General features: G+C 46.8%; 1 protein-coding gene across 1 annotated transcript in view; it reads right to left on the bottom strand.

Moving 5' to 3' along the window:
* Positions 1–25009, bottom strand: part of hmcn1 (hemicentin 1) — a 41219-nt gene that overhangs the window by 6419 nt on the left and 9791 nt on the right. Inside the window, exons 10-89 of the mRNA XM_037250373.1 lie at positions 24835–24956; positions 24393–24662; positions 23233–23374; positions 23029–23156; positions 22808–22921; positions 22568–22726; positions 21797–21988; positions 21629–21724; positions 20497–20624; positions 20286–20430; positions 19899–20011; positions 18998–19157; positions 18503–18668; positions 18226–18353; positions 17901–18152; positions 17671–17766; positions 17416–17610; positions 17214–17344; positions 16915–17062; positions 16598–16724; positions 16371–16525; positions 15983–16261; positions 15518–15799; positions 15340–15448; positions 15112–15281; positions 14782–14936; positions 14519–14642; positions 14346–14447; positions 13717–13893; positions 13424–13575; positions 13206–13329; positions 11838–12013; positions 11619–11715; positions 11360–11482; positions 11130–11285; positions 10629–10910; positions 10388–10555; positions 10188–10301; positions 10024–10110; positions 9748–9939; positions 9514–9687; positions 9315–9428; positions 9086–9231; positions 8830–8980; positions 8469–8657; positions 8293–8406; positions 8030–8217; positions 7851–7947; positions 7609–7770; positions 7433–7546; positions 7159–7361; positions 7002–7083; positions 6783–6914; positions 6535–6684; positions 6298–6457; positions 6091–6215; positions 5833–6016; positions 5669–5766; positions 5322–5600; positions 5055–5251; positions 4855–4936; positions 4633–4769; positions 4401–4542; positions 4186–4330; positions 3980–4107; positions 3736–3892; positions 3457–3578; positions 3212–3376; positions 3006–3113; positions 2789–2926; positions 2587–2721; positions 2252–2521; positions 1991–2181; positions 1700–1913; positions 1279–1413; positions 1020–1210; positions 834–915; positions 495–764; positions 267–437; positions 20–190 (exon numbers count right to left, since the gene is read on the bottom strand). Of these exons, the coding sequence (XP_037106268.1) occupies positions 20–190; positions 267–437; positions 495–764; positions 834–915; positions 1020–1210; positions 1279–1413; positions 1700–1913; positions 1991–2181; positions 2252–2521; positions 2587–2721; positions 2789–2926; positions 3006–3113; positions 3212–3376; positions 3457–3578; positions 3736–3892; positions 3980–4107; positions 4186–4330; positions 4401–4542; positions 4633–4769; positions 4855–4936; positions 5055–5251; positions 5322–5600; positions 5669–5766; positions 5833–6016; positions 6091–6215; positions 6298–6457; positions 6535–6684; positions 6783–6914; positions 7002–7083; positions 7159–7361; positions 7433–7546; positions 7609–7770; positions 7851–7947; positions 8030–8217; positions 8293–8406; positions 8469–8657; positions 8830–8980; positions 9086–9231; positions 9315–9428; positions 9514–9687; positions 9748–9939; positions 10024–10110; positions 10188–10301; positions 10388–10555; positions 10629–10910; positions 11130–11285; positions 11360–11482; positions 11619–11715; positions 11838–12013; positions 13206–13329; positions 13424–13575; positions 13717–13893; positions 14346–14447; positions 14519–14642; positions 14782–14936; positions 15112–15281; positions 15340–15448; positions 15518–15799; positions 15983–16261; positions 16371–16525; positions 16598–16724; positions 16915–17062; positions 17214–17344; positions 17416–17610; positions 17671–17766; positions 17901–18152; positions 18226–18353; positions 18503–18668; positions 18998–19157; positions 19899–20011; positions 20286–20430; positions 20497–20624; positions 21629–21724; positions 21797–21988; positions 22568–22726; positions 22808–22921; positions 23029–23156; positions 23233–23374; positions 24393–24662; positions 24835–24956 (12449 nt within the window). The remainder of the gene's footprint in view (positions 1–19; positions 191–266; positions 438–494; positions 765–833; positions 916–1019; positions 1211–1278; positions 1414–1699; positions 1914–1990; positions 2182–2251; positions 2522–2586; positions 2722–2788; positions 2927–3005; positions 3114–3211; positions 3377–3456; positions 3579–3735; positions 3893–3979; positions 4108–4185; positions 4331–4400; positions 4543–4632; positions 4770–4854; positions 4937–5054; positions 5252–5321; positions 5601–5668; positions 5767–5832; positions 6017–6090; positions 6216–6297; positions 6458–6534; positions 6685–6782; positions 6915–7001; positions 7084–7158; positions 7362–7432; positions 7547–7608; positions 7771–7850; positions 7948–8029; positions 8218–8292; positions 8407–8468; positions 8658–8829; positions 8981–9085; positions 9232–9314; positions 9429–9513; positions 9688–9747; positions 9940–10023; positions 10111–10187; positions 10302–10387; positions 10556–10628; positions 10911–11129; positions 11286–11359; positions 11483–11618; positions 11716–11837; positions 12014–13205; positions 13330–13423; positions 13576–13716; positions 13894–14345; positions 14448–14518; positions 14643–14781; positions 14937–15111; positions 15282–15339; positions 15449–15517; positions 15800–15982; positions 16262–16370; positions 16526–16597; positions 16725–16914; positions 17063–17213; positions 17345–17415; positions 17611–17670; positions 17767–17900; positions 18153–18225; positions 18354–18502; positions 18669–18997; positions 19158–19898; positions 20012–20285; positions 20431–20496; positions 20625–21628; positions 21725–21796; positions 21989–22567; positions 22727–22807; positions 22922–23028; positions 23157–23232; positions 23375–24392; positions 24663–24834; positions 24957–25009) is intronic.

Raw genomic sequence — 25009 nt, 5'->3', positions numbered from 1 at the left:
AAATAACATGAGCCATTACCTGGACAAGGTCGGACACTACACATGATGACCTCAAGGGCCCTTCCCTCACACGGCCTGCCTCCATGCTGAGCCGGGGGCTTAGCGCAGCTCCGCACCCTGGTTCTGTTACCGTGTCCACATGTGCGAGAGCACTCCTCCCACGAAGACCACTCTGACCACTTACCATCAACTATAAATTGAAATGTACAAATCCTCAAGCCTCGCGCGTCACGTCCACCATCCCCAGCCGTTAACGGTACCCGTACCCGGACAAGGCTTCCCGTGACAACTGCGTGTCTCCGTATCCGATCCTGCACAGTGGCGTCCCCCGTTAGCGGGAAGTGGATTGTTACATTGTCGCTGCCTCTTCTGGGAACCAATTCCACATGTTGAACTGCAAGGGCCCCATTCGGCCCACTCCGAGTAGCCTCCGTGCACTGAGGAAAAATAAATTGTGAGCCTTTTGTAATCGTGTACGAGTATCGCAGACTTACCTCGAACAGTCAGTCCAACCCGAACCAGTACTGATCCAAGTAAGTTTCTCGCCACGCATTCATACTCAGCTGTGTCCTCCTTCTGGGCACTGTTCACCCTGAGGGAGCCGTTTGACAGACTGGAGAAGTGGTCGCTGGCTAAAAGAGGGCGTCCTCGGCGAGACCATTCTATCACAGGGGTGGGCTCACCCTCCGCCTGGCAATTGAGCACCAATGTAGTGCCGGCGTCCACCACCGTTGTTACGGGCTCTACTGTAAAGGTGGGCGCACCTGGGAAAAAAATACAAGTGTTTTTCAGCACGCTCAGCCCGGAAAGATATTTTCACACAGCTTACTTACTCTGTAGGGTCAGGGAGACACTTTTTTGCACAACGCCAGCAATATTTACTGCCACACAAATATAGGTGCCTGCATCTTCAACCTGTGGAAAAATTCCATTAAAACCCACAAGTTGACAAAAAGAAGCAATTATCCGTGGAAATGTGACCTTGTATTAGACACGCACGATCTAAAGTTCTTTCCTACCACTGTGCCATAGATGGCCAGAGAACCGTTGTCCAGTTGACGGACGCGGTCGTCGATGTGTAAGTTGACTCCATTTTTGCTCCACTGGATGGTAGGAAGCGGGTCTCCCCGAACGTCACAGTTCAGGACGGCATTGGCGCCGAGAGGTTCGACACGATTGGAGTGAAGGTCCCCGTCAATGATGGGAGGCTCTGAATGTGGAGAGATGTCATGGGAATGAATGGTTGAAGCTGCAAGTAAATGAGGGATGTCATCTTACCTTTGACATCTACAAAAGCCAAAGAGTTGATGCTTCCAACTGGGTTTTCTGCCACACAGGTGTAAGTGCCAGCATCTTCTTTACTCAATCTCTCGATCACCAACTCACTGTGGCCGCTCATGTGATCATAGTGAACTACAGCATCAAGAGATCAGACACAATGGTAGAAAATAGATCCTCCCGACCTCATCTAAGATCAGTAGTATTTTATTTTATTTTATTTCGTAACACAAGTCAACACAACTTAGCTTTAGTGGATTACATCTTAAACAAAATAAAAAGTATTGGGACACTGGGCTATCACAGTAACAATAACATTAGAAAAATATGGTGAAAAAAGTAGATAGTCACGGCTACTGTATAAATGATATAAAATAAGGACATTTTCAGAAATACTTTTATGGTGGCATTTTGCTTGCACCTGGAACGATGTTGTTGTTGAAGGCCCATGTGATCCTGGGCAGGGGGATCCCGCTGACTCCGCATTCCAGCAGGAGGCGCTCGCCCTTGTTGAGGGAGATGTCACCAAGCAACTCGGTGAAGACCGGCTGGGTATGAACAGACAGACTCACGGTCCGACTGTCGTGACCCAAATCATTGCTGGCTACACATGTGTAACTTCCTGCATCACCAGGCTGATGTCAAACGGAGGGAGATGATCATTTTTCACATGAGACAGTACACAGGCAATATACGGAGCTGGAGTCCTCACCTGAGCGGTCTCAATCACAAGCTCCCCAGAAGGCAAAATGGTGTATTCTCCTGTTTGCACTCCTAAAAGAACACCGTCCTTCTCCCAAGACAGGCTGGGTTGTGGGACGCCCTTGGCCACACATGCCAGCTGGGCCTGCTTACCTTCCACCACAACTACTTCCTCTTCTAAGTCAAGAATGGAGGGGGGGACTGCAAAGGGGACATTTTTTGGAATGAGCTGATTCCAATAAGCAAACAGTGCTGTTTGTGTTGAACTCACTCTGCACGGTCAGGCTCATCTCCAGGCTTGCGCTTCCCGCCGAGTTGGAGGCGGTGCAAGTGTAAATTCCCGTATCGGCCGGGTGGACGAATGCCACTTGTAAGGAGCCCGAAGCCAGCGCTCGCTGACGTACGGATTCCCCCACGGGCTGCCCGTCTTTGTGCCACGTCACGGAAGGTGGAGGGACGCCATCCGATCGACAATGCAGCGTCACCGAGGAGTCCACGGGAGCCAGGTACTTTTGCCTGTCTGATCTGATGACTGGAGGTACTGGGGAGTGATCAGATCAAGTGAATAGGATTTCCAATATTTTGAAGCAGTTATGTCTTACTTACCCTGGACTCTGAGTTTGGTCTTGCCCAAGGCTGTACCCGCTGGGTTTTGAGCCACGCATATATAAGTTCCAGAGTTGGACACAGACGCCTTGATGATCTGGAGACTCCCGTTAGGTAGCACTGTGAAACTTCCACCTATCGGAGAACGAGACTTTTCTTCGACAATCCGTCACGTAAGAATAATGGCTGACAAAGTGTTTACCTGCGGTGTGTATATTGATGCCCTCCTTCTGCCAGGTGATTGTCGGCCTTGGTGAGCCTGTGGCCCTGCAGGGCAGCACGATGGGATTATTGAGGATCACCTCCAGGGTGGATGGGTGGGAATGGATCTCGGGAAGCTCTAAGAAAATGGTGAAAAAAGAACATGTGGATGCAAAGCAAGGCCGATTTGCTCAAATCTCCCTGAAAAGAAGTCTTACCCTGCACAGTGAGCAGCACGTGGCGTTGAGTCGAGCCTGCGGCGTTCTTCGCTGTGCATGAATAGCGTCCTGCGTGACTGAGCTCAGCTGAGCTTATTTCAATTTGACCTGAACACAGCCCAATATATCAACATCACTGCAATGTATAGATCAACCTCATCATGAAATATAAAGGCAGTTCCAACAAAAAGCATGAGAACACCGACCCGTGTGCAAGATCCTGTATCCTTGTCCCAGCTTGAGCGTCTCAACGCCATCTTTGCTCCAATGAATTGTGGGATCTGGGATGCCCGAGGCAGTACAGGCAATGACCACTGGTGACAGTCTCGCGACGACGAGGTCTGTGGGTTCATCAGCTATGGATGGAGGAACTAGGAAGACGACAGTAGCCAAACGCTCACTTTTCGATTCACCCTGAGCAATAAAAATGGAGAGTCGTGATGTTAGTCACCTTGGACAGTGAGATTGATGAATCTGGCATCTTCCCCCGCCTCATTGGAGACAAAACATTCGTACAAAGCCGTGTCCTCCACTGTGGGTGCTATCACTACCAGTGAACCCGAACTGAGCAATCTACAAAGGACAAATCACAAAGTTCCGTCAGAAGATGAAAGACACTGGAGAGAATTACTGACTACTGGCTTTGTGTAGCGCTTAGAATTAGCAAAATACAGCTTGAAATGACGAGAAGATGACGATAAAACAGAGGGGTAGAAAAACCTGAATCAACCTGTACATATTCTGGTTCTGGTCAGTATTGAGTTCTTGTCCGTTTTTCATCCAGACCACCGAGGGCTTGGGTATGCCACTGGCCTCACAAGCGAGGGTGGTTTGAACATTGACGGTAACCGTCACATTGGTGCGTCCATCAAGGATAGAGGGAGGCACTGAACGGTGAGAGCATATCAAAACAGTTTGGTGATGGACACTTTATTTTTTGATGTCTTTGCATGGTTTTCTTTCTGTCCCCCCACCATATACTTCGAGGTCTACTCTCTTGCGTTGCGTCCCCGCCGGGTTCGTGGCCATACACAAATAGCGGCCGGTGTCGGTCACCTGCGCAGAGTGGATGTGTAACGAGCCATCATCCATAAAGGTATGCCTGCACACACAATAGGAGCAAATATTGATGGGAAGCGAGAAAATGCAAAAATCAGCTTTAGAGTTCATTTGTGTGTACCTGGGGTTACTTCCAGCCAATACAGCTCCATGTTTTCTCCATGTGACCCGGGGTGCTGGCACACCGTTGACAATACACTCAAGCACAACTGGCTTATCAAGAAGAACAAACACGGTCTGAGGGCCGTCTTTGATTGTCGGTGCCACTGAAGAAGAAGAAGACACATTGTTATGTTAACATTGTGAATTGGCATCGACATGAATACATCTATTTACCATTGACGGTCAGGTTAAACTCGCGTGTGGTTTTGCCAACAATGTTACTGGCCACACACGTATATTGGGCCTTGTCACTCAGCTCAGCCATGTTGATCTGTAAGTAGCGGCCCTCAGAGAGAAAGCGCACACGTGCAGACACCTACGCGATGGCAAAAAAATCATTCAGGCACACACCTCAGGAGAAGTCAGTGCGTGGGGAAGAAAAAAACTTTTGTGTGATTTTCTCGACCTGCAATGGTTGACCATCTTTAAGCCAGCTTAGAGTTGGAGGTGGAACAGCATCAGACTTGCATTCCAGAGTCACCTGTCTGTTCTGTAGCACGGACACATCCTGAGGAGTGCTCTCCCCCGCAATGTTAGGAGGAACTTAAACCAAAAAAAAAAAAAAACATTTTACAGCCCATTCAAAGGGTGAAGATAAAATGACAATGAATATATTTCCGTCTCTCACCATGCACTCGCACTAAGAATTCTTTGTCATCATCTCCTGCTGGACTGTTGGCTAAGCAGTTGTATCTGCCAGTGTCCTCCAACTGAATTCACATTTGAACATACGTCTTAGGTTATTAAATCCACGCGTGGCATGTACTGCGCGGCGCTGTGAATAGTTTTGAATAACCCAAGCAAAGTATCACTATTGGAATTTGCCACCTGTGCCGATGCGACGCGGAGCACTTTTCCTCCTTGAAGGAGTCGCAGGCTGTCTGTTTGTGGGATCGGACGTCCATCCTTCAGCCACGTCAAGGAGGGCGGAGGAATACCCGAGGCCTCACACTGAAGCTCCAGTACATTATTAACCACCGCGGAAACTTCGGTTGCTCCATCAGATGCCTTGATTTGCGGAGGCTCTGAAAACAAACCACACATCAGCACCACAAATCCAAGAAGAGTTAAACGGCCTTCTATGATTTCACCTACCGAGAACTTTCAAATGAAAATGACGGCTTGCTTGACCAGCGGTGTTGCTGACAATACAAGTGTAATGTCCTGCGTCACTGACTTGAGCCTGGAGGAACTGAATTGTTGTGTTTTGGTTGACTCGTTTCAGTTGGGTGTCATACGAGAGGAGTTCCCCCTCTTTGAGCCAGCTGACAGACGGGGTTGGGCTTCCATCGGCTAAACACAACAGAGAAGCCCGGTTCCCTCGAACTACAGTCACCTCATCCGTGCTCCCTGCTCCATCCAGAACTGGGGGGACTAAGACAGAGGGGAAAGAAAGTCCCCAATGATAATTCCTGTCAAACGTCATCCCATGGCAGACTCACCATTCACATGTAGGTTGTAATGTCTGTTGTCAACTCCCGCTCGATTTGATGCCACACAGGTGTAGGTGCCAGCATCAGACACTTGGGTGCGTGTAATCCTGGTTGACACATCCCACATGTATGAATCATATCATTGACTTGTCATACTGTTTTGGAGTGCCTACCGGAGCAGCTGGCCAGCAGAGAGAAGACGTATGTGTGAAGACACTGGAAGGGGGAGGCCGTTTCTGAGCCAATTAAGCTGGGGCGGAGGAGATCCTGTCGCTACGCATTCGATGCTGACCGAGTTGTCCAGGACTGCCGTCAATTCCTCGACTTTTTCATCGTTGGCCTCAATCGCAGGAGGCACTGAGGGAGTAAAAGAAACTTCAGGTTATTACCGGGGGAACAAATACAATGACAAACGTACGTATTTGACCAACCATATATATTCAAATTGAATATCCGGTCTTCTTCTCCGGCACTGTTGGAGGCCACGCAGGTATACTTGCCACTGTCAGTGGTGTAGGTAGCAGTCACTGTGAGAATGCTGCCATCTGGACTGATCCTAAGCAACACCACAGCATCATCGGTATAGCAGAGCAGAGCATAGCAGCAATATCCACATCTTCTTGCTGGCAGTCATGTACCTGAAGTCCTTATTCCCTGTATTGTTCATAACTTGTCCATCTTTTAACCATTGGATGGTCGGAGTTGGCGATCCCTGGACATGGCATGCCAGCTGTATGCTTTCATTTAGCAGGACCCCAATCTCACTGGGTAACTCTGATCCAGAGATACTGGGGGGAACTTCAGAGAGTATTGTTGCTTTTAGCTCCAGTCACCCAATGTGAATCAGGTAAGAAGATGTTCTTGTCTCCAGTTACCTTGTATGGTGAGGTGGTAGTTTTTCTGCGCTTTGCCTTGCACATTGGAGGCCGAGCAAGTATAAGTGCCACTGTCAGACAACTGTGACCGTGCAATCTGAAGCTTGCTGCCTCCAGAGAAGATGTGCATCTCCAAAGAAACTGAGCTTTCTAAACAAATCACATACATGAAATTGTCATTCTCGAAAAGGAATAGAACAATGCCATTTCATCCACCACGGTAAAAGAAGGTCCCGGCATATGTTCACCTATCGGTTGTCCGTTCTTCAACCACGTGAGACTGGGAGGCGGGATCCCGGCAGCATCACAGGAAAAGGTGACTGGATTGCTGATGGTTTCGACAACCTTTTCCTCAGCAGGACCGTCAATGTGAGGGGGAACTGCAATTGATAGCAAAATAAATCTTGACTTCAAAAATCTAGGGGCATATGAATGGAAGAATTGCATCATCGGCTAAACCCGAATACCGTAAATATTCAGATGGAAGTTCTTATCCATCTGACCGGCAATGTTGGTTGCCTTGCACACATATTGTCCGGTATCAGACACCTGAAAATAAAATGAGATCAATTCGGAAAACGTACAAATCACGATTCAAACTCATTTATTATAACGATGCCTCACTTCTGAGGCTCTGATCCGAAGCATTTGCCCTCCAGCAAGAATGCTCAAGTTGACAGACTCTGTCACCATCCTTCCATTCTTGTACCAGGTGATGATGGGAGGAGGAACTGCATTGGATTCACACTCCAAAGTCACCGATTCCCCCGCAAGCACATTCACCACAACGGGAGAATCGCCGTTCTTGTCCCGGATACTGGGAGGAACTGAGGAGAAAACAACTCTCCAATTTGATGATTTGTGTCTTCCACTCGCTTGACATAAAGGGAGGACTTACCAAACACGGTGAGGTAAATGTTCTTGTAAGCCTCTCCTGCCGCATTCGTGGCAACACAAGTGTACTTCCCGCCGTCTGATACTTTGGCTTTCAAGATTTGTAAAGTACGACCACCTGCGGGCACAAATGAAGCTGCTAACCTAACTCGTTCTCCGTCCACGTGACTTATAACATACCCGGCATGATGAGTGCATTGGCGTTGGCCTGAAGTGGCCCCCTGTCATTTAACCAAGTCAAGGTAGGAGGGGGGAAAGCCATGGCTTCGCATGACAGGAACACAAAGTTGTTCACCACCACTGTCACATTCTCATGGTTTAGGCCTAAAATAGTAGGAGGAACTAGAAGAAGAGAGATACGGACATAAAGTTGTAGAAGAAAACGAAACAAATCTATATTTGAGGTGTTTTTTATGCCTTACCGTGGACATTAAGATTGAAGGATTTCTCAACACTTCCAGCCACATTGTCAGCCACACACACGTAGCATCCAGTGTCAGACACTTGAGCTGCCAACAACTGACAGAGAAGGCACGCTTGGTAAGCATTCATTCCATGACATCGTACTCGGTGATCTCAAAATGAGATCGGTAACAGTCACCTGAAGTGTTCTGCCATTGGAGAGAATCTTACGAGGTCCGTCAGAGCTGATTGGCTGGTTGTCCTTCAACCAGGTGATCTTAGGGGCGGGGTTGCCATCCACATGGCATTCCAACAAGCTTGTTTTATTGACTAAGACCGTCACCTCGTCAGGTAAATCGTTGTGTACCCCTCGTAGCGTGGGGGGCACTGATGTAACACACAAATACAGCGCAGTGAAGCGGAGGCTTCAAAATACTACGTTGAGTCCAAGATCACACTCACATAATACTCGAAGGTCATACTGAATCGAATCTTCTCCTGCTTCATTGACAGCCACACATGTGTACCTGCCCGAGTCCTCCGCCTGAGTCCTGGGGATCTGTAACACTCTTCCTCCTGACAGGAAAGCACGGACACATGAGCATGCACTCGTTGGTTCTTTCTTTCTGCTCTCTCACCTGGCATGATCAAAATGTTGTCATTGGAGTTCAGGGCCTGGCCATTTCTGTACCAGGTGAGAGTCGGTGGCGGTACGGCATTGCTCTCACAATATAGAGAGATTGGATTGTTGAGAATCACATCACGGGCATCCACCCCGAAATCGGACGGGGACAGTGGATCACCAGTTCTGGTGAAACTGGGAGGAACTGAGAAAAAAGGGGAGGAACAAAAAAAAAATGAACTGCAGATATTTTCAAAGAGATGCGTAGAAGAAGAAGCTCATGATGATGAAAAAAACCAAATACAGCAATGATATCAACCCCATCAAATTCACTGTTGGTCTCAGGCACATGATCATCATCAGTCAACCCAGTTCACCTTGTATATTTACATCAAAGTCCTTCTCGTCCTCTCCAGCTACATTCGTGGCTACGCAAGTGTAACGGCCAGTGCGGGACACCTGAGCATGTCGGATCTGAACAATCCGACCATTAGCTGCAATGGACACGTGCTCATCTGCCCGCAGAATCTATGAAGAAGAAGAAGAAGAAGAAGAAGAAGCATCAGCGAGAGGAAAGGCCCTTTCATTGACAGATATAAAACCCAAAAAGTGGAAAAGAGATGGTGTGTGTACCTTTCCGTCCATGTACCACTGCAGTGCTGGGCTAGGAAAGGCCTGCGCTGCGCACTCCAACGTTAGCGTTCCATTGACCTTGATCTTGACTTCTTTAGGCGCTAGTCCATCACCCGGGATGTCGTTTTTATCGATTTGCGGGGGAACTGGGGTGAAAGCAGCATTATGGGTATTTGAATGAGGAGTTGTGGGACAGCCTTAGTGGATGACGTGCATGGCGTAAACTCACCGTATACTTTGACATCAAACAGCTTGAGTGTCTCTCCAGCCTCATTCGTGGCAACACAAGTGTAACGTCCAGCATCCTCTTCTTTTGCGTTAAGAATCTGCAGGCTCCGCCCACCTGGAGAAGGAGAAACAAAATGTATCAATCCCTTTCAATGATACATTACTGACATCAAATTTATATTTGACTAGATTAATATAACCTGGAAGAACTCTGGCATTAGGACCGGACTCAAAGGAAATGCCATCTTTGAGCCAGGTGATCAGTGCGGGGGGGAACGACTGAACTTCGCACACCAGCGAGGTGGGGCTACTCAAGGTTACCGTCACCTCTTCGGCCGAACCGTCCGGTCCTGACCCGGCAATGGTGGGAGAAACTGAAGAGAATACAAGACAGTCAAATAAACGAACACTTTGAATCCGTCCTGCGTATGTACCCAGGACATTGAGGTTGAAATGGCGACTGCGATCTCCTGCGTTGTTCGACGCGAGGCAGCTGTATCTGCCGGTGTCAGCCACTTGCACGCCGGAAATGACGAGGTAACGCCCATGAGACATGACATGGTGGCGTGTGTCGGCCAGTAATCGTTTTCCATCCTTTAGCCACGTGATTTCTGGAATTGGGTTGCCTAAAGAAAAACAGACTTGAGTATTTTACAAAGCTTGGTGTTGCAAAAACGTTCCAGGACTGATGGGACAAAAGATATATATACCAGAGGCCTCACAGGTCAGCGTAACGTTGTGCCTTTCCTTCACTTTGGTGTCCGTGACACTTCCTTCTTCCACGATACTTGGTGGAACTGCTTGCGATGAGGTCGAAATGTAGAAAAAGGTCATCAATGTCTTCAGTAACCAATTAGAAGGACTATTCATTTACCAAGGATGTTTAGGTCCAAATGTTTCTTTTCTTCTCCAGCGCTGTTTGATGCGATGCAGGTGTACCTCCCGCCATCCTCGATGGCCGCGTGCATTAGACGCAGGCTACGCCCTCCTAGGCCATCAACGTATTTAATTTTGTCATTATTTTGCAATGATTACTTTGAACATTCAGCATCAAATGTAAGAAGTTGCCCTGACCTGAAAGCACACGAACAGAACTGCTCCCGCTGATCGGTCGACCGTCCTTCAGCCAGGCGATGGCAGGAAGAGGAATGCCGGAGGCCTCGCAGCTCAGAGCCACAGGGTTCTTCACCGCAACGCTGACATTTTCTGGGAACTGAACCTGGCCCACGATAGTTGGTGGGACTGGAAAAGGCAGGAAAAAGGTCAACTCAAACGCAGAGTGCAATTGGACTCCGGGTTACCACTTCCTACCTACCGTGCACGCTGATGTCGTGCTTGCTGTCGGCCTGCCCTGCCGCATTAACCGCGATGCACGTGTAGCGTCCCGTGTCTGAAATCTTAGCATCTTGAATCTGAAGCAGCCTTCCCTCATTCAGAAGCTTAGCGCTACGCAGCCCTGTGACGGGCCGTCCGTCTTTCAGCCAGGTGAGCGTCGGCCGTGGCAGGCCATCCGCCGCGCACTGTAACGTCACGTTGCCTCCTTTTGTCACAACCACGGCATCGGTGTCACCCTCGCCGTGTCTGATGGAAGGGCGGACTAAAGTGAGAAGAGCACATAGGTGTCGATTTGAGCAATAGACATGTTTCTCGGCAGTACAAAATTCCATACTTTTTCTTTTAATATTTATTTCAAATCATTCAGTGCCATAGACTTCAAAGATTTTAACCGGGCTGGCAGCGAACGAGGTAGATCGACGACAACAAATGAATTGGACTCGACTGAAGCTGATAAATGGATGCCTCGGAGCGTACGAACCGTAAACCTGCAGGCTGTACTCCTTGGATGCGCTGCCGGCTGCACTGGAAGCCGTACAGACGTAGTTCGCTGCGTCCGCCCTTTCTGCGTTGGAAATCTGCAGCTGACGACCTCCCGATAAAACCCTGAGCCGCTCGTCGGACTGGAGTACCGCACCTGGTGCGCAAGAAAAGGTGAGAATCACATGACTTTTAGTACAGTAAAAGCATATACGTAGCGGTTCTATTTACCATCCTTTCTCCAGCTTAGACTGGGAGGTGGTATGCCAGTGGATTCGCACAGCAGTGTGATGAGATTTCCTTCAACCACTGTGAGTGGTGACACCTCTTGTGAGCCTCGAATGCTTGGAGAAACTGTCGTGGAGATAAACACATTTCATTGACTTTGGAAAATCTTTTGCTAAGAATGGGAGATGATTTGCACTGCAAAAAGTAAGTGGAAAACACTTTTTATTTTTAAATGATTTCCAAAACAAAGTGCAGAACTCACCCCACACATTCACATTATAGTTCTTCTCTGTCTTGCCAGCAATGTTGGTGGCTTCACAGGTATAGCGGCCTGAGTCCTGCACTTGAGCACTGTCAAGCTAGCAATCAGAAGAATCAGCTCAATACCAACCCTGGCACTGCACATTACATGACGAACACAAATCCAGTCGTGGTCGATTAAAAACGGTCACTTATTTCATAATGAAGAGGTTTATTGAACCTTGAGCAAACTCCTATCCTCTGAGAAAGCCAGACCAGGTTTCCTGAACAGCGGGCGGCCATCTTTGCGCCACGACAGAGCGGGTGGGGGAATGGCATCGCTCAGGCAGTGCAGCTCCAAAGGACTGCCGAGCATCACGGTGGCGTTCATCTCCTCCCCCTTGATGTTGGGCGCCACTGGGGAAGATATGGATATTTAAAAACAAAATTCCCAATACAGGAGATTCAATGATTAAGTACCAACATTTTGCTCAAATGAAGACTACGATGATGAAGACAGAAAATAGCTCACATTGAATTCTATGATGAGTATAGACAGCTGTTAAGTAGCCCGTGGAGACCTACCCGAATATTTCTTGTTATCTGAGGCCGTGATCTAACCTGATTCTCTAATTTGGGCATCTGGTTTATGCCTCGTGCCAAGCCAGCAGCAATAACGTCAATCAACTAACGTTTGCGTATTTTCGGTCAGGGCAGCCGTTTGACTAAACGCCTTCACTATAATAATCCTCCATATCCTCGCTAGGGTGCTGGGGAAACTCAATTAAATCAGCTGAAATATGTCGTCAGTCTACAACTGCACTGGTACTTGTCATGACTTCTTTTCACAAGACCCTCTGCTTGTTTGTTTAAACGTGTCCTGATTGATAAAATGACTGCAAGGCAATTTCCTCTGTCTTCTGTATGACAGACAGAGAGCAAGTCAGGAAGCTGCTGAAGCATGGTAGCAATTACCGCAGCAAATCTGCCTTTATTTGGTCGGGATCTTTCAGAGGAAACGCACACTGTGTGGATGTTTGCATTGTGCGTACATCCAGTGCCTGTTTAAACAGACATGGGAGAGACTTTGTGATTCCCTGCCTGCCTGTAAACTGGGCGCCAAAGTGACATCCGTTTCGATTGGGCTTGTATAAGCCATCATGTTCGGCTCCCTGCAGGAAGCTGACAATGTTTATTGAAAGGCTAAGCTTGTTCTGGCCGTGCATTTCAAGACCCCCGTGATACGCCACCGGTGTGATCTGTCCGTCTGCTGGAAGACAAAGTGCAGTCTGAATTTTTCAATAAAACAAAGAATGGAAGCTTGGAAAAGGAACAATGGAACACGCTGCCTGCTGCTCTCGGCTTGCCAACGCTTTTGAACATTTATCATCATCAAAGCTTTTTTTTACTACTTTGCACATTTTATGGCACCAAAAAAGATCAGATCAGATGATTGTCAAATCCTAAATGAGAAAGTGAATAAAGATTCTTAGACGCCACCACATGGACCAAACTTTGATGGGCACTGTTCAGAAGTAACAAATGGTCCAGGGGAATATGGAGAAAGAACATAACGGCACCATACTGAAGAATCAATCAATCGCCTCACCGTAAACCCTTAGATCATAATCTCGCTGTTGCTCTCCTCCAGCGTTGACAGCGACACAGGTATAGCGGCCCATGTCACTCACCTGTGCACTGCTCAGAGACAGCACCTTGCCACTGGACAAGACCTGAGGGATAGCCACAGTAAGCGAGTCTTAGGCGGGGCGGGGATAATAATGAGATCACATTTACATTTATCATAGGATGATATGCAGAAATAACCTGTATTCCATGAGATACACTTGTCACTGGGCTTCCATCTTTGAGCCAGGTGAGACTCGGTAAGGGCACGCCAGTCGCCTCGCATTCCAGTCTGCCAGCCTCGTTCACGACGACTGTTACTGTGCCACCTCGGCTAGAGATGACTGGAGGCACTACAAAAGAAATGGGAGAAAAATGCTTTGATTGGATTTACTGCGCAAAGCCACAACAGCAGTCTTGACATTCTTACTGATACAGACAAAGGATCCAAAAAGCATCTGTTGGAAGTGGCAAAGAAAAGAAAAGACACTGACCAAACACCTGCAAGCTGTGGGATGTCTCGGCAACTCCAGCCAAGTTGACTGCTACACATCTGTACAGCCCTGCGTCGGATAGCTGAGCTCTTTCCATCTCCAACACTTGGCCACGTTTCAGCAGAGTCACCCCGGCTGTGCTTGTCAGAGGTCGGCCGTCTTTGTACCATGTTATCGCTAGGACACCAAAGAGCTTGTGTCAATATCAGGTGGTGAGCATTTGCACTGACGACATTTGGAATTTCTTGTATGCCTGTTTTGCAATTTCAATATTTTAGTTCTAGTTTAGTCCCAGCCCAAAACTTCGAATCGAATCGAACGCGAAACCCGATATTTTTACACTTTCTCATTTGGCAAACCCTGGTCGATCTGGAATGCAACATTACATCCAAACTACAAACACATCCCAAGAAAAGTCTTCAATTATGCTGGAATGTGGCTGCTTATCAGCACACTGCACACTGCACGCTACGGTGCATGGAAAGAATGGCGGTGGGAATCAAGTCGCCTGTAGGGAGCCATCTGAGATCAATTTTCTGCTGATACCTTCACGGAAAAGCGCGGGTCAGTTGAAAGTCTGCCTTTGAACTGGAGAAGAGGACAGGAAGGAAGACGTTTGTGAGTCTCACCAGGTAACGGACTGCCTGTGGCCTTGCACTCGAGCTCAGTAGAGAAGCCTGACAAGATGGTCTGGTTGATGACTTCCCCAGAGGCTGAGATGCTGGGCGGCACTGCCAAACACACACAAGAGTTAAATAGAAGCTCAACGTATCAGATGAAACAAGATGTCTTGTTTCGTTACCATGGACACTGAGCCGTAGGCTTTTCTGAGCTTCGCCCGCAGCATTGGTGGCCAGGCAGGTGTATTTCCCAGAATCTTCTTGTCTTGCCCCTGTGATCTTCAGCACTCTGCCTGCTGACTCCAGCTGTTGTGCAAAAGCCATGCACAGAAAGACAACAAACACGTCTCATTCAGTTCATGCTCAAGTGGATTTTTAAAGTGGGTCTATATATAAAGAAATAAACAATGACTCTTTGTTGCACTCAAATAATCACTCAAGCAACCTTAAAGTGCTCCTGTGATGCATCGAGGGGTCGACCATCTTTAAGCCAGGTAAGAGTGGGCGCGGGGATGCCACTGGAGATGCACTCCAGATTGATTGCTTTGTGCAGGACCACCGCACGCTCAGCGGTACCAGTGGAACGAATCGATGACGGAACTGGAATAGTTCAGAGGGTAGACTCATTGTCTATTTTGCAGAACAGGAGAATAGGCCGAGTGGCAGAAAATAGAAATATTCACCCAAACATTTCCCGCAGCTTGCATTTAGAGAGGACATTTTTGCATTACAATACGTATGCACAACTGTTGAAAAGAGTTCCTTCTACTCTTACCTTGCACAAGCACATTGAAGTCCTTCTCATGGTCTCCTCCTTCATTGGAGGCCACACATTGAAAGCGACCCGCGTCGGAGACCTGAGCGCGGGGGATAATCAGTCGCCATCCACTGGCTGCAAGTCGCAGCCCGTCTCCAGGTCTGACGACTTGCCCGTCTTTATACCACCTGAGGACGGCCAAGGTCAAATTGACTTTCTTTATTCTGAGGTCAAAATAAATCTTACGTTATGGTAGGTGCCGGCGTCCCGGTGGCGTGGCAGTCCAGCTCCAGAGGGTTGTGTATTATGACAGTGCTGTCAGTCATCTCATCTCCTCCATCAATTATGGGCGGCACTAAGGCAAAGAATCATTTCGTTACAAATACTCTGCTATTTGGAATGGGAATTTGGAATTTGCGCGTACCCAAAACGATGACGTCGTACGTGACTTCTGTCTCCCCAGCAATGCTCGTTGCCACGCAAACGTAGCGTCCCGAGTCCGACACCGTAGCTGACAGCATTTCTATTTTCCTCCCTTGGTCGAGGACTCGGACATTGTCTCCATGCTGGACTGGAACGCCGTCTCTCAGCCAGGTAAGGGAAGGGGGAGGGTAGCCACCAGCTTCACACTCCAAGATGAGAGGCTTACTCAGGACCACCTTTCTTTCAGAAGATCCACTCTGTCCCCCTGCTATGGAAGGAGGCACTGCGGGTGGAGGACGAAAAATGAGACACGACGGAAAATAACTCGGATGACCTGCTATTATATTTCCACTTCAGCCTCACCAAACTAAAGCAGAAAATGACTTTAAATCTCACACACACTCTCAAAATATGCTTCGTCAACATTTGAAGTAACTCAGCATAAAAATTGATATTGATATCTTACAGTAGACATCAAGCTCAAAGCTCTTTTCAGCAGTCCCGGCCACGTTGGTCACCTTGCAGGCGTACCGGCCGGCATCTGACGCCTGCGCCCGAGGGATCTTCAGGTAACGACCCTGCTCCACGTACTGCGACTGGCGGCTCGACAGGACGGCCTCTCCTTTTCGGTACCAGTTGACGACGGGGAGTGGGACTCCCCGCGCTTCGCACTCAAGCGTAACTACTGTGTCCAGCAGGGCGCTAACTTCCGTTGTTTGGTCACCGCCTCGGATGGATGGGGGAACTTGCAACACACAAACACACGTCTGACTTTCCAGTGTTTCATTCCTCTGCTGTTGAGTAACATTCCCGATATTTTGTCCTGCCATCTGATGAAAAGGGATTGCCTTTACCATACACTTTGAGATTGAAGTCCTTGGACTGTTTCCCAGCCGTGTTCATGACACTACATTGATACCTCGCCTGGTCTCCAAGACGGGCACTCCGAATTCTTAAAACTTGACCATGGTCGAGGACCTCCAAGTTTGGATCCCCAAGAAAAACCACCCTGGAAACATGACAGAGCATAAGTGAAAGGGACTGATTGAAGAAGGACTTTCTAATATTATTGGCTACTAACTTTCTGTCCTTGTACCACTGGATTGTGGGAAACGGCACGCCTTTCACCTTGCACTCCAATCTGATCTCTTGTTTGAGAGTGCCGGACAGATCATGGGGAGAGTCGGACCCTGCAATGCTGGGCGGGACTGTGGCACAGAGGGAATGTGGTTAATGAATCAGCCGTTCCTCCCATCGTGTATAAGAAATCAAATGGACTGACACCTTCGGATGGAAAACCATTTATAAGAACACAAAGTTGAAGTAGGCGAAGAGAGAGAAAAACTCCACACAGGAATGCACAAGCCAAGATGTCTTATCCTGTCTCTTTGGACTCACCCAATACATTGACAAAGAAGTCTTTTTCTGTGCTCCCGGCAATGTTGATGGCTTTGCAGGTGTAGCTGCCTGCTTCTGCTGTGGCAGCCTTCAGTAGTTTTAGGCTTTTCCCCTTATCCACAATCTGGATACTGTTACTGGCCTCTACCTATTGAACAACATTAGGATGATTAAAAAAAGACATTTTCCATCATCTCAGACCATACTGATGGAATGCTCATAAAAGTCTGCTTCCAGTAAAAACCAAGACAAACTCTTGAAATATAACAGATGAGTTTGTTCAGGGTGAGTTTACTTACGAGAATTCCATCTTTGTACCAAGTGATAACTGGGGTGGGGCTTCCTGTTATATCACAAACCAAACTGGTGGGCTGGCTCTGAACGACAGAAAGGTTTCCCGAAGCGTCACTGTCTCGAAATGTTGGGGGAACTGAAAAGCAATTGATTTGATTACAATAGGAGAGATGCAGTTGGAGTGGTGTTGTGAACATGAATTGTCACCATTGACTTTGAGCTGGTACTTCTTCTCTGTCGAGCCAACATCATTAGCAGCGGTGCAGACATACTCTCCGTCGTCCAACGGTGATAAAGATGCGAGAATCAACAGAGTGCCATCCTCCAGGATAGACACGCCGGGCTCATTGCCGGTCAGCTCCCGGCCGTTACGTAGCCATCGAATCACTGGCTTGGGAAGGCCTGCGTCAAGAAAAAAAACATTTAGCATAGCGGATGATCACTAAATTATGAGTGATGTACCTTTGGCTGGGCAGGGGAAGGCAATTCGTTGGTTTGCAACTCTCTCCTGGAAGGGACTATTGAATGGGGGCTCCAAGATTTCAACCACTGGGGGAACTGAAAATACACACCGCAACATTTTTACAAAAAGATGAATCAGTACGACATGAGCAGAGTGTGAGATGGCCTTGAAAATGGAATTAGCAAACAATAATGAATACAGCAATATCCTCATAATATTTGAACGCAACCTTGGATTAGTAGTTGAATTTGAGCTTCATCACTGCCTGCCATGTTGACTGCTGTACAGGTGTAAGTTCCTTCATCGTCCAGGCCCACTGGGTCCAAAGTGAGAGTGCCATCAGGTGACATAGGATAAGTCCGGCCATCTTTTGTCCAGGAAAGGGCGGGCTTCGGTACACCTTGGGCTATGCACAGAAGCTCCACAAGATGACCCATCTGGACTTTCATGACCTTGGGACCAGCCTGGATACTCGGGGGCACTGATGGGGAGAGGTTAACAATGTAATGAGCTTTATTTGCTAGTACTGTCGTTGAATGTGAATGCAAACTTACCCAGAACACTCAATTCTATGGTTTGAGTTAGGTTGCCAGCAATGTTGGAGGCAAGACATACATAGAGGCCACTGTCTGACAATTTGGTCTCGAAGATTTTCAGTGACCCTGAGGAGAGCTGATGGTGCCTGGAAGAAACACATGGAATAAATATTAAAAGCTAGTTGACTTAAGTGCGGTTGAATGGCAGTTACAATTCATATTTTCTATCCTAGTCTGTCCCAATAGACACAGAGGTTTGGGACTGTTGAAATATTTTCCAAAATGAGTGTTTGACCTTGGGGAGTAAGGAGAGATGAGCTGCCTCTCCTTGGCCCAGCTAATGGAGGGTGGAGGGACACTCTGGACTTCACAGGGTAAAATTGCATCCTTGCCCTCAATCACCGACATCCTTGTTGGGTCAGAGGAGCCTCTGGCACCAGCAGCATTGGACCTCGGGCGAACTGGAAATGCAAAGGATACATGGGAAAAGGTGTCAAGACATCAAATAATGCTAATTCTCACAATTGGTTCTTCATCCCTTTTTTTAAAAACGGAATTTTGCATTCGTCCATGTAAAAAAGCTCTCCAGAGATGTACACGCGTTGAAAATAAATAAATAAAATGTCTGTGATTCTATAGTTACATATAGCTGCATCGTTCTAATGACTTCAGAAATCCCACATTTTATTTCACAAGAGCCATTCCAAGAAGACATTTAATACAATTATTTAAAACATATCATTGTGGGGTTTCCCAAAATGTAAGAAATCTCATTTTGCATATGCATTACCATAAACGGTAAGCTGAACTTTTCTTGAGGTGTGACCAGCAGCATTGGCAGCTGTGCAGAGGAACTCTCCCGTCTCATTTCCAGAGGGTGAGGCAATCAGCAAGCTGCCGTCAGAGTCCAAGGAGAAGGCTGGACCACCCAAGTTAAAAGGCTCCCCACCCTTCAAAACAGATCGCAAAGGGTGAATGGAAGCAGCAAAACACAAAGCATTATATGTTATTAGTAGTTAGGCAGTAGCATCTAACCCAACGCATAAAAGCAAAGGTCAGCGTGGCGCCGAGCGTACAAGCCAGTTCACACAGGTAGTTTAATGGCGCAAACACATGGAGGACAAACATGTGGCCTCCCACAGACACGCACGGAATATTGAAATTCCAGAGTCCATTTACAATGTAACTTGATTTCCAGGCATGTGACACTAAACAACCCCTGGAATTCTTCAACCGTAGCTTGAGATATTCAACACACACACACACACACACACACACACACACACACACACACACACACACACACACACACACACACACACACACACACACACACACACACACACACACACACACACACACACACAATATCCAAAAGCATATTAGTGTCACCTAGACAAAGCTCATCACATATAACAAGAAAATCGTATTATTCCCTAAGAGGTGTGCCTGCGTGACATATGATTCCAGTTGGGAAATGATGTGTCATAAAATGCTTCTGCTTGTGGATTGATGTTTTGGAAATGATTTCATGCGACTGTTGTCATGCCATGATCATGACTGAGTGTGTACACAGCCCAGCAAAGTCAGATTAGAATTCATACTGGATGTATTCCTTTGCCTTATTTTGTAGACCACAACTCTAACTTGAAAATTCAGAATATGACATAATAACAAAATATTGTACAGACCTTGGACCAGGTGATCCGAGGCGTCGGTATCCCACTGGCACGGCAGGGCAGAGCGATGGGCGTCCCCTCGATAGTGCTGAAAACTTGAGGGCCATGCTGAATGGATGGAATCACTAAAAGCCAAAACAAAGTTGGAAAGTCATTGCAAAAATGTGGTGGATGAACTATTTTAACATTACCGGGTTGTCTTGCATCTCAGAAGCATCTGGAGAATGTCTTTCCTTCACTCAAGACACACTATTGGCCAAGCTAATGCATTTTCCTGTTCTCTTCGGCTTGTTGCTATGCCATAAAGGCAACCTGTTTTATTTTTCTACACTCACAGGCCAACATAAATGAGCCTCAAAACAATGCAATATAGAAAATACGTTGATCTTGTCTATCTACCGTGGACGTTGACAGTGGTGGTGTGGTTGGTGGCCCCAACGAGGCTCTCAGCCAAGCAAGTGTAGTCGCCGGCATCGTTGAGCTGAACTCGCTCAATGTGCAGACTGCCATCCCTCCGCACGCTCACATACTCATCTGAAGTCACCTGAAAAATACCAGCTGTATTCAACTTTTGTTGAACTTCTATTTATCGAGGTTATGTTGTACTCACAAAGCCGTAGTTATGGAGCCATTGTCTCTCGGGCAGCGGATTGCCGGCCAATAGAACGCAGGGTAATGTCACCTGCTGGTCCTTGATCACACTGATCACACTTGGGCTCATTGCAATGACAGGCGGTACTGCAAATGACATTTGTAGGTTCAAGCACTTGGTCATAAAAAATGTTTATTCCGTTCATTAGTGAAGCATTTTGGCACACATCACATGGTGAGACCAACACCTCTAAAAACCATCATCAATTAGTTGCTGTAAACACAATGCAATATAAACATCATGTGCATTTTCCACATCTACCCTTTGTTTGTAATCATACGTCGTTGCAAGAAACAGTTTGTGAACTGACTAGAATTACCGAGATTTCTGGATAAATTAGTCACCAAATCTGATGTTCGTTTTAGCCACAGCAATAGATAAAGTGTTTTCTAATCAAATGTTCCATACTTTTGCCAAACACAACCTTTAAAAATCACGGTGCATTTTTTGGACAAAGCACAGTTTGTGAACTTTTGGCTTTAATGAGCAGTCCAGGCTCCTTTGGGAGCAATGACCTCAACCAAACGTTCCTGCAGTCGCACATCAAACATTTGCAATTGTCAGGAGGAATTTTGTACCATACCTCTTGACAAAACAATTTCACTTCAGCTTACTCTTTGTACACAGAGTTTACATGACATGGTTTACAACACGCTTGATCTATTTGGAGATTGTATATTAACAGCAATGATGTCATCTGGGAAATTTAGAAATACAAATGGGTGTGGACAGAAGATGAGTCCTTGGTAAATACAATCTCACACACACAGATTGTGATTCGACTATGTCTGGGATGCTCAGGTTTCCTTATGCCTGTGTTTGTGTTTATACGTGTGAATGTAACGATGTACTTTTTGACCTGTGACCTACATATAGAATGTTTTCACACAGTTAAACAGAAACACTTGTTAACAAGGTACATGTGTTGGAGCACTAATGAAGTAGCACATGTCAAAGCGACACATGAACAATTGTGGTATTCATTTTGTTGCTGTTCTTTTTGGTTAGAGTCATCATTCTCTGGGAACAATGAATGACATAAAACAAAAGTTACAGTCTGAACATGTTTCATATTGAATCTCGGACTTACCCAGTCCTGTCACAGTGATGCTGGCTTGGCTTTGGATCTTGCCAAAATGGTTTGATGCCTCGCAGACATATTGGGCCTCATCCTCAACCCACAAGTCTGACAAGACAAAGAAATCGTATGTGAACCCAAAATAATATGGTTCACAATAAATAAGGAAATGACACTCACTAGCGATATGAAGACCTCTCTTGTCTTGAGTAACGATGCTATGTCCGCGGTACTTATTGAAAAGGGGCAAAGCGTCCAGTCTCCTCCAGGTGACTTGCGGAGCTGGATAGCCTTGGGCTTGGCACGCCAGTGTCACGTCGGAACCGATGTCCGCCGCCGCGTTTAATGGCTCCTGGGTGAACTTTGGTGCATCTGCAATAAAGTTGAAGAAGACAGAGGTCATTAAATGTCATCTGCGCGTCAGCCGCCCATTAAGTAAAGATTGAAGACACATCAAAAAGCGACTGATGCGTGCGTCACTTCTATGCAATAATGCCCTTCTTTTTGTATTTGTGTGCAAAATATCCAAGTCAATTATCTTTCTCTGTGAATCACACAGCTAATTAAAATCATTACGTGTCCTTGATCTAACCAAATGTCTCGTTGACTGCCAGGACAAAAAGACCTTTGTTTTATGCACCCACCCAGAAGTTCTGGGTGCTTCACTGACATGTCACACATTGCTAGCTGTCCCGACACCGTTCCCTCTGTCTGTCTGAGAACAAACCAAATGTTGTCTTTGATAACATCAGTTACCATGAAGTCGTCCAAATCATACAAAATAAATGGAGCTTTTATTTTGAAAGTTGTGCTTGGTATCAAAACTGAGATCGTTGAAGAAAGACATTTACCGTTCTGGATTTATCAACAATAAAGTGGGCTCGTTGCCAGATCTGCATTCCTATTATTGTGATTTTATGACTTGAACAAAAGAAACAATGCAGTACATACCGCCCACATCAAGAGCAAGCTTTCCCGTCGAAGTACCGGCAGTGTTGGTAGCCACGCAAGTGTAGTCTCCGGCATCAACTTCCTTCGTATTCTTGATGGTCATTGTACCTGCCAGTGCATCGATGTCCAGCGAAGATGTCGACTGCAATTGGAAATCACCTGGACAGCGCAAGCCATTCATTAGCTTTACACTTTACAAAAAAAAAAAAAGATTGTAATATATTTGCTCTTTGTTGTTACCTTTGTACCACCAGATCTCCGGCCGAGGGATTCCAGATGCAGAACATGCCATCACGGTGGTTTCTCCGATACCACTGAGAATCTCATTCACGGCCACCGTCACCACAGGAGATTCTGCGGACGACAAAGCAAAGCAGTTAAGGACGTACTGGACAGTTCATGTTTTTATTGTAAAAATCTCATATGTGTTTATTCAGAAAAACTCTGTGTGCATTAATCACCGATATAAGCGAGGATAGAAACAGAGGAATCGGTTCCCGCTTGGTTGCTGGCCAAGCAGCCGTAGACGCCTTCATCCATCTTCTCCATGTTTCTTATTGATAGTGTGCCATCCCCAGTCATTCTGTGTCTGAAACAAATATATTTATAGTTTAATAGAGCGCTCATAAAATATCGGGGCTTTTCAAAAGACGATTGAAGCAAACCTGCTTGATGCCATGATAAACATGCCGTTGTGCGTCCAGGCCAGGAGAGGTGGCGGGTAGCCGCTGGCCGAGCATTTGATCTTCACTTCTTCTCCTGATGTAAACGTCTGGTTGCGAGGCACCACTGAGACACGAGGTGTTTCTAAAAGAAAAACGACATTCTGGATTTATATAACAAAGCACACTAGTCAAAAAGCATTTGTCTGTTTCTAGTTCAGGCACTCATGAATTGAATCAAACTGGAAGTCAACTAATAATCTCCCACAAGCGGACCTGGTCAGAAGTGTGCAATCTTCAGAGATGAGCCAATTGATTCATGACGTGAGCGTCATCCCTTTAAGGGTGTGTTCCACTCTAGCTGCCAAATTCAGTCATTGAACATTGCTTGTAGAAACGTCAGCGTGGGAAACTGTGCTTCCAATTGCAGTGTGCGTCAAAGATGGAAAAACTTCATTTTTTTTCTCCGAGACAAACTGCAATAACATTCTGTCTGTGTGCACTTCACGTATGTTTTGTCAACTTAATGTGAACCGACTGTCACATCAACTCTAGTGTTGTGGGTCATCAGACGTGACCCTCTTCAAAGCCAGGCAAATGACTAGGATAGCAAAGACCAAGGCATAATTACAACCCCCCAGGGCTTGCTAACAGCTGTTTGACAGAGTGAGTGGGAGGGAGATCAAGCACACACACAAAATAGGTCACGACGGATGGATGGATCCATCCATCCATCCGCTGTAGAAGGAGGAATTTCCGTCATTGGATATGGCCTGGGAATTGACTTCTCGGTTGTCTAACAAAGTAAACACGATCGAGAGTCAGATTGTTTCTCTTCCTTGTTCTTTCTCGGCCTCCTGAGTCTGGGATTATCTGCTACTGGCGGATCTAATGGCTGTGCTGCATGAACATTTCCTGGCAAGCACTGAGGTGCCACTGATACTTTTCTATCATTAGTGCTACAACCAGCTCCTGATTCTTGAAATGTGAAGAGCAGAACTCTCTAGGAATGTAAACTCCTGCCACCAAGGGAAGCATCAATCTTTCTCGTGTCTAATAAAGCATCAGCGTGAATTGTAGTGAGCCAAAGAGGGAAGTAGGGCAGGTGTCTCCATTTTGACAAAACCGAAAAAAGACACGGATGTAGAAAACCCCCCCGTTACCTTGCACAATGAGGTTGACCCGCTTTGCTGTCATCCCTCCTTCATTTACAGCGATGCACTCATACCAGCCTGAGTGATGGGGCGTGACGGAAGATACTTGAAGTGAAAGGTTAGTCAAGACGCGTATCCGAGGGTCCAGACGGGCATGGAGACCCTCTCTCAACCAAGTCAGGTTGAAGCTGACTGTGCTGGCAACATGGCAGGTGAGGACAGCTTGGGATCCGGGAGAACTTGTCACATTGCCTTCAACTGTGATGGCAGGAGGTGGCTCTGCAGAAGGACCAGGAGTTCATATGATCAAGTAGGAAACAAAAAGATGTTCTTGCGACATAGATACGAATGTTGGGACTGAAGTAGTACTCCGCACCTTTCAGATATATACTCATTCATTCATTCATTCATTGACTGACTATAAAACTAAGAAATGAAAGTATGTGCTCACCCGATACATCCAGAAAGGTGCGAGCTCGTCCTGTCCCGGCGCTGTTGATAGCGATGCACTCATAGTAGCCTTCATCCTTTGAAGTTACCACTTGTATTTCCCATGAGCCTGTGTCGGACTCCCTGGAATTCAATTCTAATTTAATTCCAATTCAATTCTACAACGTCCAATTCCT

This window comes from Syngnathus acus, chromosome 4 (genome assembly GCF_901709675.1).
Source record: "Syngnathus acus chromosome 4, fSynAcu1.2, whole genome shotgun sequence".
In the NCBI taxonomy this organism is placed as follows: domain Eukaryota; kingdom Metazoa; phylum Chordata; class Actinopteri; order Syngnathiformes; family Syngnathidae; genus Syngnathus; species Syngnathus acus.
This window is presented reverse-complemented; position numbering and strand designations above follow the sequence as displayed.